At 36.4% G+C, this 14,066-nt stretch overlaps 1 protein-coding gene across 1 annotated transcript in view; it reads left to right on the forward strand.

Moving 5' to 3' along the window:
* Nucleotides 1-14,066, forward strand: part of LOC127199018 (serine/Arginine-related protein 53-like) — a 162,908-nt gene that overhangs the window by 15,004 nt on the left and 133,838 nt on the right. The window contains exon 3 of the mRNA XM_051156909.1: nt 13,563-13,614. Coding sequence (XP_051012866.1) covers nt 13,563-13,614 — 52 coding nt within the window. The remainder of the gene's footprint in view (nt 1-13,562; nt 13,615-14,066) is intronic.

A 14,066-nucleotide genomic window follows, 5' to 3' on the forward strand; every position in this document is an offset into this window, starting at 1 on the left:
GTATACCTGGATATTGCTGAAAGTAGATTGTTAATATTCTTATACATATTCATAGAAGATGCAAATATGCAAGGTGATAAAATGTTAATGTGATTGTAGAAGTTATTTCATAATGTACCCATATATTAAATTATCATATTCTACACCTTTACTATGTGTAATATGTGTCACTTATATGTCAGTAAAGTTTATAAAGTGAAATATAAGAGGGTGAAAATTTTTTTACAACATATTAAATGTCAAAGTTGATCAAATTGTATTTTAAGGTAGGCTTGAACACAAAGATTAAACACGGTGAAAAAATAAATATTCATTAAGAAAGAAACAAAGAATCAGAAGGTTAAAAACAGTACCTTTCTTTTCTTTATAAAGTGTCCTTTGGAGAGAGCTGACATGAGCAGAAGCGCCTCATAATATTGGAGAGTAGCTTCTGATTTGACATGTGAGACAGCGTAGCTATCACTGAAAATGCTAACATACTTAAAGTACTTAATGAATAGGAATGATCTCTTGTGGATATTACTAAATGTGGCCTAGGATGGTATTTGATCTAATGGAAAATACACAGGCAAGCACAGTGTGCATACTATCAGACAGGTGTTTGTGGAACATCAGCCACCTGACAATGTAGGTGAAAGTATGGGAAGGAAACTGCATCAGGCGGGCTAACCCCGTCTTCATACAGTATAATCTAGCAAATAGAAGAGACAGACATTAAAGACATTTTGTGGTCATTCTTACGAATGTGTTTTAAAGATAAAAACACTATGGGTTGTTATAAAAGTATAAAGGTTTGGGAAGACTGAGGCAACAAAGCACACTGACGCTAGACTAGTAGAAACATTTTAGTGTTATTCTCAAAGGGTCTAATCCAATGCGTTGTCTTAAGCATGAGCGTTGATTTCTCATTGCTTCTCTGCATTACCATTTTAGAGCCTATCCAGCTAAAACATATTCCCTTAGCGTTTCTCAGAACTGTGTCTGCATCTCCACTCTTGGTTGCCACTGCTCTCGTTAAAGCTTTTTTGTTTATTTTCCAAAGTACTCAGGACATCCTGTGTTGGATCCTTACCTTCATTTTTAGTCCATTTAAATTCTTGGCCACAACAGTTGTTCCTGGGTGAAGGTTTCTTCTTGGTTCCTGAAAGAAAGCATTAAATTTAGCTGAAATTCTTAAACGGTCTATGTAGAAGCTTATTTAGCACTGCAAAGCAAAATATGCACCCCAAAAAGAGATTGGAATGGACTGCATAAAAGAGGGAAGCAGCACATTGGGTTCTGCACCATGGATTTTAAAGTAATTTTCATGAATAAGTGGAGTAGATGGCATATTCATGGGGCAAAGGGACTCTTTTCCTACCTCTCACATCGTAATAGACCAGGTCTGACTTCTGTGATAGTGCTTCTGATGATCCTCTAGACCAGTGGGTTTCAACCTTCCTAATGCTGTGACACTCCAGTAGTTCCTCATGGTGCACTGACCCCAATCACAAAATTATTTTCTTGCTTATGTAACCTTGCGACTGTTATGGATCATAATGTAAATATCTGATAAGAAGGCTATCTGATATATGGCCCCAATGGGGTCATGACCCACAGGATGAGAGCCTTTGCTCTAGAAAAGTTCACAGAGAGGAAGGACTCAGTAATCAAGATGCAAGTGACATAATGAAGCTGGGATCCTTTGACGATTCGGACCCTTCATTACTGTGCATGTCTTGCAATAGGAAAAGTACCCTGGTGCTTTATTCCCTGATGCATCAGGAAAAACATATCTGCCGCTTCAAGATTGTTTAATCACAAAAAAAACATTCTGTCTGAACACACAACTTCCAAGGTAGAGCTTCAGTTTATCTTGGATTCCTCATACCTCACCCCTTACCTCTGCTATGGTGAAATCTTTCTTGCTTGTAGCCTGGACTGACTATTCAGAACAGCTGCGCCAAAGTCCAACCGCCAATCTTAGCATATGTAAATTTACGGGTACTAACCCCTGAAGTGGCTTTTGCACAGAGTAAATTTGATCACATTACTCCCTGTAACACCACCATAAGAAGGAAAGCCCAGATTTCTTCAAGGTAGCCGACCCTTTGAGCGCTGAAGACCCAGACCTCTCCTATCAAGTTTACATCTTGCCAGTCTTGCCATTCTGAGTCATGAGTCCTGGGTTGGACTACTGTTCTCACTCATAGTTTGTCCTTGCTAGTTCATTTCCCCCTCCTTTCTGACCAGTTGAGGTATCATCTCCTTTGCAAAGTTTCCAAGATCCATTTCCCCCGACAGTGATCCTCCATGCTTCTCTATGCGTATCTCCATTGACAATTCTACTTATGACTGTAATAATCAGAAACCAGAAACTATTTTCTCTTTTATAGTCTTAGTGTCTAATAATAGTCACTCAGATGTTTTTGTAAATAACTAATGCTTTGCCTTAGTTTGGTCTATCATATTCTGTACATAGTAAGCACAAATGTGTTAAATTTATTTTTAATTATGATCTCCATCATAAAAACTTCAAATTTAGTGATCTGAGCAGATAGTTGGTCTTAATAATATGTGTATGCATGGAGTCCTCTATAAGATCTTTGCTACCTAGTGGGAACAGTGCCATCTATTGGCTATTATCCAAATTGTATCAACTGTTAGATCTAGAATGCAACAATGTATTAATGGATGTTTTTAGGAGGACACACATATAAAAACTTTATCACCAACTTGCACAAAATGCCAGCATATGCTTGATGAAAAAAACTAATTAATTTAATTTTAGTAACTCTGTAGGAATAATGATGCTGACATAGTAAAGAAAATGCATATATGTTGAGGTTTGGTTTTGTTTCTATCCTACTTTATTCCTAAAGAAATTAGGATGACTATTCTTATTTTTGTGGAAAATGGAAATAAACACATTTCTATTCTTCTTTAGGTGAAATTGATACTTGTGATCAAGATACCATTTTATTTTTTAAATAATTTTAAAGTTTTGAAGGATCCATAAAAACTATGAAGAAAAAATTTTCAAATCATGTGTAATTAACTTTTGATAGGCATCTACAGCAAGGTGTGAATAGTGAGTCTGGCATTTCTAAGAAAATTGCGTCTCAGTATTAAAGATAATGACTCACATCTCAACGTCATTCACTGAGAACATTTCTTAAGCATTATTTTTACATGTTAAATGAATATGTATATGAATTAATTTAACCAATGGAAATAAAACCACACTGGATGTGGCTGCTGTCAGTCCTACCATCCATGGGCGTAATAGTCACTGTAGTGCCTTGTAAATACAGACTATTTAAAATGAAAATACGCCATCCAAATACTACTAAACTTTCCAGCTTGTCACTATTCTTTCAAGTTTTAGAAATAGTTTTTCTTCCTGTTTTGACTAAAATGTACATAATGTAAGATATTTTGAATGTTAGATATAATTTTTCAAAATTGGATGTCTTAGATTTTAGTTATAGGTGTTAACTTTCTATGGGGAGGAATAAATATTTTATCCCAGCATGCTGTAGAATCTTACCCTATCTCATAGTGTGTGTCTTTGAAGGTAAATATAAATTCCTGTAGTTAAAATAACCATACAACTGGAAAGCCATAGGAATAATAATGAAACTCTGTTAATCATAACAATAAGTAACATGTATGACTTACAATGTTTACTTAGCAGTTAAAATGTGTTCCACAGTTAGTGTAGACACACACACACACACACACACACACACACACACACTTAAACTCTATGAGCTACTCACAATAAAGTCTTGCAATAATACACCCCTCAAGAATGAAGAAAGAAAATTGTGTCATAAAACTCAGGTATTATGGCATCAAAGCTCATAATTTTAATTTTCAAGGATCCCAATTACAATACTATTGAAGAAATTTCACTTCTCCTCTATTCTCATGATTTTATAGATAAGGAAATTGAGATGCAGAGAGACTAAATGACCTGTTTAACATCCAGCATATAATAAATGCCAACCTGACTGTTAAAGCTCACTCACTCCAGAGCCTGTGTTTTAGTTACTAAAGTATCTTTCAGGCAAATCTCAATACCTAGGTTTACATACTAAAAACAAAATTACAAACTAAGTGAAATTTAGTAACTAATGGAATTGATTTAACAATATTAATAAACAGGATATTGTTTTACTTATTTTGAATGTCCAATGCTTAAATTACTAGACATATTATTTGCTTGTTTTTATGTTTCATATCCTGCTCAACTGAAATTTGTGTAACTAGATTTTAATTATAAATTTATATCACAACTTAAATTCTGTTTTGACTATAAGCTTATTTTGTTACTAGACCATTCTTTTAATGATCTGTTCACATTAGTACCAAAATATTTTTAAATACTATTTAACAATGATTTTATTATTTTTCTATGCTGTGTTTGCTTTTGCTTTAAAACAGATTACCACTGGGTAGCCCAATGTGGTCTGGACCTCATGATCGTCCTGCCTCAACCTCCTATGTGTAGAGGTCACTGGTATGTATCATCGTACCCAGCTCTCAGTAGTATTACACATTATGCTCACTGCTGTTGCCACAGCATGCAGCTAGATGCTAAGATAGCTCAGTAGCAGCTTAACTGTGAAGAGAAGAGGATTGATTGTTACAGCTCAGACTTTAATGGTAGGCTCCTATCTACTGTGTGACATGCCTCATTCGCCTACCTGTGGTTTTCTGTCCAATTCTTGCAAATCTCTCACTTTTGTATTGAGTGCTGTGACATGGTTGCAAATGGAGATGCAACAGAAAAAAAAAACATTGTTTCCCCTCATTTCTGTTTGTGAGTCAAATAGTATTTTGATTTATAAACATTTTATAAACATTTCACGTAAAATTACAATCTTCCAAGTTTCAATTAACAATATGGGTTGAAAAATTAATAGCTATTTTTGAAAACCCTTTACCTGTCAATTTTGGCTTTCTAACTGCCAAAATGTTTATGATAAGACTACCAGCAGTATGTGCAGAGCCCTTGCTCTTCCCCATTGAGCAGCCTCCAGAGCAGCAGTGTGGGTCAGTTGGCAACTGGACAGATCACAAGTACCAGAATTCATTATGAGCACAGTTATGGCACCAAAATTACATTGGATTTCTTGAAAATAGGCTAGGTATTTATTGGATTATACCAATATTTGATGTTTAGAGTTTCACTAAAAAAATATATTTAAAATACCTCACAGAACTTTTGAATGCCTTGTCCCTGTTCCCTCCACCCCCGCCTCCCCAAATGTATCTGAGCACTTTAGGCTTTGTAGAAACATTTTATATTTGAAGTTATGATAGAACCATCTGCTTAATTGTTGTGTTTGGTCAGTCTCCTGAAAACATGGAGGGACACAGGTGGCATTGAGCATTGGGAATATATGTAAAGATTTTAAGAGCCTAGATTTTTCCTGGTATTTAGTATGAATAATCCTAAAATTCCATGCTAAAATAGAACTAAACTTCCTGATTGCCAGTGTGTTTTTAAGTCTTCACCCATGTATTTAGAATAAAGTTTTCCCTAAATTCTGTGGCAGTTTAGAGGAAGCTTGCCTCATGTACATCAAATACATGTCCAGTATTTAAATATAATGGTAAGGGCCATTACTGTTCCTTTTAAAGTATTCTTCTAAAACAATCTGCTGATGCCGCTAGGTGCTGCCAGGAAGACAAGGCATTTCCCTGTGTCCTTTGTGATGGAACTGCTCTTCCTGCTTGGACTTAAGTCAGAGCTTAAGGATGGAGTCTTGCTGCCTTGCCTCCCTTAATATCAAAGTCTGTTAAAGCTGCTTTGTACCCCAACTATCTACAATAAATTTTCTCTTAAGGCTTGAGGTGGAGGATGATACAGATTTGAAACCTATATAAGGGAAAGCGTAGAGTGATGGATGCTTATCCAAAATTTGATGAATTACAAGTTCGGCAACAAACAAATGATTACAAGGCTCTGTTTACATACTTTAACTTGATCAACCCTAAGAGATGACTTTTCCCTCCTTTTCTGGGTACTTTTCAGTCCTACTGCAGAGTTCTTCAAGGTTAACTAGGCATACTTAAACTACCCTTATAGTATAGGTTGGTGAAGGGGATATTTAGTGGATCAAATCCCTCAAGGGGTATAAATTATAAAATTATACCCATCAATTTTAATCAGAATAATATTCTTCGCTACCTTAACCATGAAAAAAATTTGCCTCGTCTTTTTCTATATTCAGTTTTTGTTGCATAATTATTTTTATGAGAAAGTTCATATTTTAAATAATTCTTAAAATATTTACTAATTTTTGTTGTGTATTTCGGTTTTTATTCCTTCCTCCTCATGATTGAGACCCCTTCCTTTTTCAAGACAGGTAAAATTAAGTGACTCTGCCTTTTGAAGGATATATTTATCTACAATATGAATTGATTGGCCAAATAACCATATCTGAATATTATGTGTATGATAGCCTTTATACATCTGATCTATATCATATGCTACAGGTTTATAGTTTTAAAAGGAGTACTGTTGTCTCAAGAATTTTAACACTATACTCAAAACTTATATAAGAAGATTTTTTTAAATGATCTAAAATGGCATAGTTTTTAGAAATTAAGATTGCTTTCTCTTACTTGAAAAGAACAAGACTCTTATGAGTTTTCTAAGCTTCCTTGATATTGTCATTCAGGAGCCGAAAAAGTATTGCTGACTCAGTGAACATGACTTATCTTAAGATATCATCTGAGAGGCTGGAGAGATAGCTCACTTAGTAAAGTCCTTGCTTATGTAGATATGAGGACCTGAATTCATATCCTTAAAACCCAGGTACAATGCCTAATTTGGTACGACATACCTACAACCACAGTGCTAGGGAGTGAGGCAATGATGTAAGGATCCTGTAGATTTCCTGCCCTCACAAGTCTAGTAAAAGACTAGCTCAAAAGCGGAAGGTAAAGGGCTTGAAAGGTGGTTCAGTAGAGTTTTTGTTTGTTTGTTTGGTTGGTTGGTTTTCTGACAATTGTGATGATGTGAATTCAATCCCAGGAGCCGTGTGATAAAAGAAAACCAACTCCTACAAATTGTCCTCTGATTTTCAAATGGACACCATAGCATTTGCACAACAATACTCACATATGCTAAATAAATGGAATTGATTTTTTTAAAAAAAGAACAGAGCAAAGGGCAATATAGAAAGATATGTGAACTTGACTTCTGGTCACCTCATACACACTTTGATGAGTTCACACACACACACACACACACACACACGGGGGGGGCGGTAGAGGGAGAGAGGAGGGTGGGGCTAAGAAAGAGAAGTCATCTAAATTATATACTGACTAGTAGGAAGATGAAAAGATACCAGAGCTAGAAAGAGCTGAGATAACTCGAACATATCATCTAGTAACTTAGCATGTATGGAATGTAAGCAGTTTCTTTCTTAGTTGTTATATGTGACATATAGATAAAACTCAACTTTGATTGTATTATTTATATTCGTGTAATGAAAAAGAAGATTGCTCAATTAATTGATTCATTAATTCAACAAATTGTTTATTAAGAGTCTTCTGTGTTCCAAGAGCTGATTTGAGTGCTCCGGGTATAGTTCTGGACTATTCCAGGGACTCATTATTAACCTGTGTGATCTTTACAACTAGCTGAAAATGATTTTTAAAATCACACAATCTTGGTTCCTAAAAACAAACAGTTGGATATGTTGTTATACACCAATAGTCCCAACTACTGGATAGACTAAGTCATGAATACCACTTGAGCCTACAAACCTCTGGCCATCCTGTGGGCTACCATAGAGGGACCTCCATCTCAAAAACAAGCTTCCGAACAAATGAAGCTACCAACAGTTGTCCCAGCTGTGACGCCTATAAACTACATCAACAACCAGTATTATGCAATAGCCATAAGGCATATAGTAGCACATATGCCTTGGCAGTAACCCAGCAGCTCTCTAATTTGAGATAAGAGGGAAATTATGGTATCATAAACCTAGCTAACACACAGAGCTAATGAAATCAAGATCTTAGGGAACCAGTAGCCACTCTACCAATACCAAACTACTACATTCCAAAGACTTATTCTTAATACCTACACATAAGAATGGTCCTTACCATTCATCAAAGAACCTTCTCTTTGCAAGAGACCCTTACAAAACAAACAAATAAGCAAAGCAAACAAACTCCCAAACTAATCAAATTACAGAGTTGTGGAGCTCAGTCCTAGTGGATAAATCTACAAAACAAGTTCTACACTTAAGGCTCTAGGATCATTGTGGAGGAGAAGGTGGAAATACTGTAAGAGCCAGAAGATCCTGGAGTTTTTGAGATTCTGTCTCATGGTAATGTCAGAAACTACAATCTTAAAGTCTTACCAACCGGACTGCGCAAACATGAGCAAGGGCAACGGTACACAATAGCCGGTAGGTGGGAGAAAGCCCAAAGGGCCTCAGTTCTACACAGAGAACTACAGGCAACCAAGGAATGCAGAAAGCAGAAAAATAGTCTCCTCCAGGGAAGACCAAAATTAGTTACCCACTATCTAAAAGCATATGCATAACATATGTAACAATTAATGAACAAAAAGGCTATGAATTAGAAAGAGCAGAATGAAGGGAAGAGGGGAATTTATAATCACAGAACTCTAAGAAATTAAACGAAACCAACCTAAACGTAATTCCTACATGCAGCACGTGGACAGCTTAGTTCCTTGTGTCAGAAATAGGTGACTTCCAGCTGATCTAGAAATCTTACTGTCTTCTGTCATTATATCTCAGAGAATGTCCTTCTTACCCTGTTCCTTCCTGCCACTTTGACCAAAGGTTCTGAAATAAGAATAATGATAACGAAAGAGTTATTAACTAACTTCTACATTGATGAGTTATCACTCAAAGGCAGCATGAGGGAGGAGGTATTTGAATCTACAGTTCAAATGAATGGCATTTAAAACCATTTAATACTTTAGAAGACTGATCTTTAAAAAGAAAACAGATGCCTTTGAAATCTGATAAAAGTTATAGAGTCTTTTTGCAGAAAAACATTAAGTGAGGAAAGCTGAGAGTAAGAAAGGAGATCTTCCCTGGGGAAGACAACAGTACTATGTTGTTCACTGTCAAATGGACAGCTCTGAAAACAAATACCAATATATGGATTGAACAAAATATATTTAGGAATACACATACACACACAAATAACAATTTAAAAAGAAGCCATGAATTTGAAGAAGGGCATGGAGGGGTTTATGAGGGTCGGGGTAGTGGAGGGAAGGGAATAAATAGTTGTAATTAGAGTCTCAAAATATAAAATAATTTATAAGTGTATATGATTTGAATGTTTACATACTCCATGGTGCCTGTGCATGACACCAATATTAAAAATGTCTTCAGTGTCTCCCAAGCCTTTGTGCTGGTCTTCCTCTTGGTGTCTCTGTGTCTATCTCCATGCCCATTTGCAGTCTTCTCTCAGCCTTTGTGTTTAGGTCATTTCTGTTTTCTCAGTAGATACTGCATCAGTTCTTTCTAGCTCCTCAGCAGTCTTTTCTCCTGCATCCCCTTTCCTCTTCACTGTCAGCTGCTCACTTCCCCTCTTCTCCCTTTTTCCCTTTCTATTTTTTAGTTCCCTCTATCAAAATCTCTTTTCTGTCTTTTCTTATTTTCTCTTACCTAACTAAAATGTGGTTTCGACATTCTTGAATTTGTATGACTTTTTTTTTTTTTGATTATTCCATTTAAAAATATTGCAGTCATTTTGTGGCTTAGAACCAAGAGGAAAAACATCACTTTTACTGTGACAAAATAACAGTAGCCCTGAATTAAAATGTATCTCTTTCTAGCTTTGCTTGAACTTCAGTGTGTGGAGCTGGCAGGATGCTCAGTAGGTTAAAACTTGTCTTTCAAGCCTGAAAACGTGAACTTGAACCCTGCAACCCTTGCAAAGGTGTAAGGATAGAATTGAGCCTACACATTGGTCTTTTGTTCTCCATCATGCTCCATGCCTGTTATATTCATGGAGAGATGTAAGCAAACACCCCAGATGTGGAACCAATGACAGAGCAAAGTAAGGATATCAGCAAAATCTAACTTGGGAGATTAGTGAGTTTTATTGGGGTTGCAGAAATATTGGAGTTATTTACAGGAACAGAAATGGACTCAAAGACAGGTGCTTCACTAAAGCCCACCCCAGCTCATAAAAGGTGAAAACTTGGCGCACTCTGCACAACCTTCAGGCAGCCCAGTAGGTTGGAGGGTGACTCTTTCAAGTGCCTCAGTCAGTTTGACCTTCTTTCAGGCAGCTCCGCTGGTCTCCATTCTTCTAGGCAGCTGTCTCTCTGTGACTCTCTGACTCTTTACTGTTTCCTCTTGTAGATGGAGGGTCCTAGTGAATTTGATCAATGTCAGGAACTTTCTGAAATTATTTCAAGTTGTTTATCATCTGTCTTTATGAGTTTCCCTGAAGGATAAACTTTTTCAGTCTCAGAAGAAGCTGCTATACAACAGTAGCATATACATATGCAGTAGTAATCATTAATAAAATTTAATATATATTTTATGAGTGATTGTATATTCATATATTTCTACCTGTAATTTGACCCTTAAAGAAATCAAGAGAAGAAAATAAAAAATGTAAAATCCAGCATCTTTTACTCCGTTGACAGTCTTCATTTCACAGTATCTTTTCAAGTTATATTTGATAGCGTCTCAACTTCTGCAGGAAGGACTCACCTCAGTATTTCTTATTAGTACAGGTCCACTATCATAAAATCATTTCTGTCTTTGTGAAGATTTTAGTTTATCTTTATTTTTGTTGAATATTTTAAGTTAAAGTTTGACAAGAATTTACTACCCCTCATCACTTTAAGTATGCCATTCCTATTGCTTTCAGCTTTATGAAAAGACCGTTTTTGTTTGTTTGTTTTTATTTTATTTTATTGAAACTGATTCTTTCTTATAAAATATATCCTGATTACAGTTTCCCCTCCCTGTATACCTCTCAATTTCTCCCACGTCTCCTTATATCCAGATCCATTCCCTTTCTGTCTCTCATTAGAACAAAACAAGGTTCTAAGAGTTAACAATCCAACAACAACAACAACAACCCACCAATTGAGACTGAACAAGGCAGTCAAACAGAAGGAAAAGAGTCCCAAAAGCAAGTACAAGATTCAGATTCCCACTCCTTTACACACTGAGGAGTCTCATAAAAATACTAAGCTGAAAGCTATAGTATATAGAAGAATTTTAATCCAGCAACATGGCTACTCTGGCAAGGAATCACATCCAAAGACCTAGGTCTGTGTGACCTGGTTGGAATGCAGACATGCTTGTAGTATTTACCTTTCATCTCTGGCCGCAATACACACCTACTAATCCCTTTGCCTGGAATGCACACCTTTATCCCTCTGACTGGAATACAGAGATCCCTTTAGTAATACCTTTAATCACAAACAATGACATCTAATTGAGGGACAGACAAAGTAACAAATCAGAGAAAGATTTGACAGAGTGAGTCAAGATAGGATACGCCCAACTCTCAAGAGAACAGACAGGGAAGAGAAGGTACTTAAAGAGCAGATAGTACAGAGAGAGGAGGAGAGTACAGTACAGGGTTACAGTAGAGTTTGGGAGCTGAGTTCAGTGCATCTCAATTGAATGCAGTTGAGTTCAGTTAGTACAGTTTGGTTTGTGGAGTTCAGAAGCAGTTTTCCAAGCAGAGCAATTCAGTCAGGAGCCAGTTTGAATCAGTCAGCTTGGAGAGGACTTTTGAGCCAGAACAGCAGCCAGCCAGAGTTCAGAAAGAAGTAGAAAGGGTGAGCTTTTTCATCAGTGTCAGAGGCTGAAACATTCTAGGCCTAGGTTAGCAGATGAAGGCTGGAAGTTGAAGCCTTCATGGTGTGGTCTGGCAGATTAGATTAGATTATATGAAGACTAGAAGCTTCCAGACATAGGCCCAGGAAAATGCTGTGGGCTCAGACCAAGCCATGTATTCATAAAGCTTGGTTACGGCTCTCATCCACTCATAAAAGCACTTACAGTAGTAAATATGCAGAGCACCTGGTGCAGACCTGTGTAGACCCTACATTTGCTGCTTTAGTGTCTGAGTTTATATGTGCTTTGCTTAGTTGATTCAGAGACTGTTGTTCTGGTGTCCTTCATCTCCTCTGACTCTTACACTCTTTCTCAGTCCATTTGTCCTTTGTATAAAGGAGGCCTACTCATTTTTGTCCTACTCATTTTTGTATCTAGCTTAAAGTATTCATAAGCAGTATGAGTTCCCTGGTGTAATTTTTAGGGTAACTTATGTATACTATCATATCATCTGCAAATAAAAATACATTGACTTCTTCCTTTCCAATTTATATTCCTTTGATCTCCTGTTTTATTGCTCTAGCTAAGACTTGAAATACTATATTGAAATGGTAGAGAGTGGACACCTCGTCTTGTTCCTGGTTGTTGTGGACCTGCTTTGATTCCTTCATTTAAGTTATTATTGGCTATGAGCTTGCTATAAAATGCCTTTGTTATGCTGAGGTTTGTTCCTTGTATCCCTAATCTCTCTAGGAGTTTGTCATGAAAGAGTGTTAAATTTTGTCAAGGGCCTTTTTTTGCATCTAATGAGAGAATCATATTGTTTTTGGCCTATCTTTTTGGTTTTTTGTTTTTTGTTTTTTTTGTTTTTTGTGTTTTTTTTGGGTGGAGTACATCTGTTGGTTTTTATATACTGAATCATCCCTGAATCTCTAGGATAAAGCTAACTTGCTCGTGATGGGATTTTTGATGTATTATTGTATTCAGTTTACAGGTATTTTATTGAGTACTTTTGCATCTATGTTGATAAGGGAAATTTTGTGTTAATTAAATTGTTTATCTGGTTTATTGAGACATCTTTATAAATGTGTGTGAAAGTGAAGGCCTGAGTTCTATGTATATCTTTTAACTGATCTGTTATGATAGTATAGCCATGCTATGTTCTATGTTTGAATGCTGACTGTAAATATCTAAAAATTTTAGCTATGAAATCGCTGGTAAGAAAGTTTCAACCTTATCGACAGAATTGAATAAAAGATCACTGGGACAGCTAGTGGGAACAGAAAATGTGTGAGGTACATTATACCTTATTGTTCTCACAATTGCTTCCTTCAAATTTAATTAGAAAATACATAATTTAAGGTCTGACTTCGCAGACATGCAGGACTTCAATTGTTACTTTATTTAAATTCAGGTAGGCCATTTAAATGTTTCTATATGAAAGGAAGCAATACAATTAAAGAATCTGCTCTTAAATACATGTTTTGTCTCTCATTGTTAGGCTTGCAGTGTGTTATTGCTTAGTCACACAGTCTCAGGTAGTAACCAGGAAGCTTCCTCGTTCTTTGATTATATCAATTAAAATGTGATTTGGCGAACAGGTTGTGAAATACTACTGTGACTTTCGATGGATAGTAATAACGATCGAGATAAAGCTTTCTAACTTGTTTATACCCAGTTTTAATTTAAAGATTTATTTGTTAAACTGACCTGTAACTGTCTTTTGTGATTGATTTTTTTTTTTTTTTTTTTTTTTTTTTTTAGCCTCCAGCTGAGCAGGCCAAAGCTAGACTACAATTGGTCCTTGAAGCTGCTGGTAAGTTTTGAGAATTAACTTTTATGAAAGTAAATCCTAGACTGGTAGTATGCTTCCACATGAGTATACAGGGGGTGCAGGTTAGTAGCTTCCCAAATGAGAAGATGACAGAGACAGTTTGCTGCCTGAACAGTCACCCAAAACTCTCTATAACATTGGAGCATCATCTTCAGCCTTCTGGCCCAATATATCTGACAGACATATTTGTGAGGCAGGTACTATTGAGGACTTGCTTACCCTGTCTTGGCAGAGTTTGGCCGTCGACTCTGCCTGCGTCCAAGCTTGCCCTTTTTAAGGCAGAATTCTGTTTGTGGTAGAACTGAGGACATTTTGCCCAGTGGCTTGTTTGCCACATTTGATGCTCATCCTCATCTTTGAGGTAGGCTGGGTGTTACCTGGAGTTAACCTGTTTCATTGTCAGTGAATCTTTAAAATAATAAAAACATTTTAAA

The sequence above is a fragment of the Acomys russatus genome, chromosome 15 (genome assembly GCF_903995435.1).
Source record: "Acomys russatus chromosome 15, mAcoRus1.1, whole genome shotgun sequence".
In the NCBI taxonomy this organism is placed as follows: domain Eukaryota; kingdom Metazoa; phylum Chordata; class Mammalia; order Rodentia; family Muridae; genus Acomys; species Acomys russatus.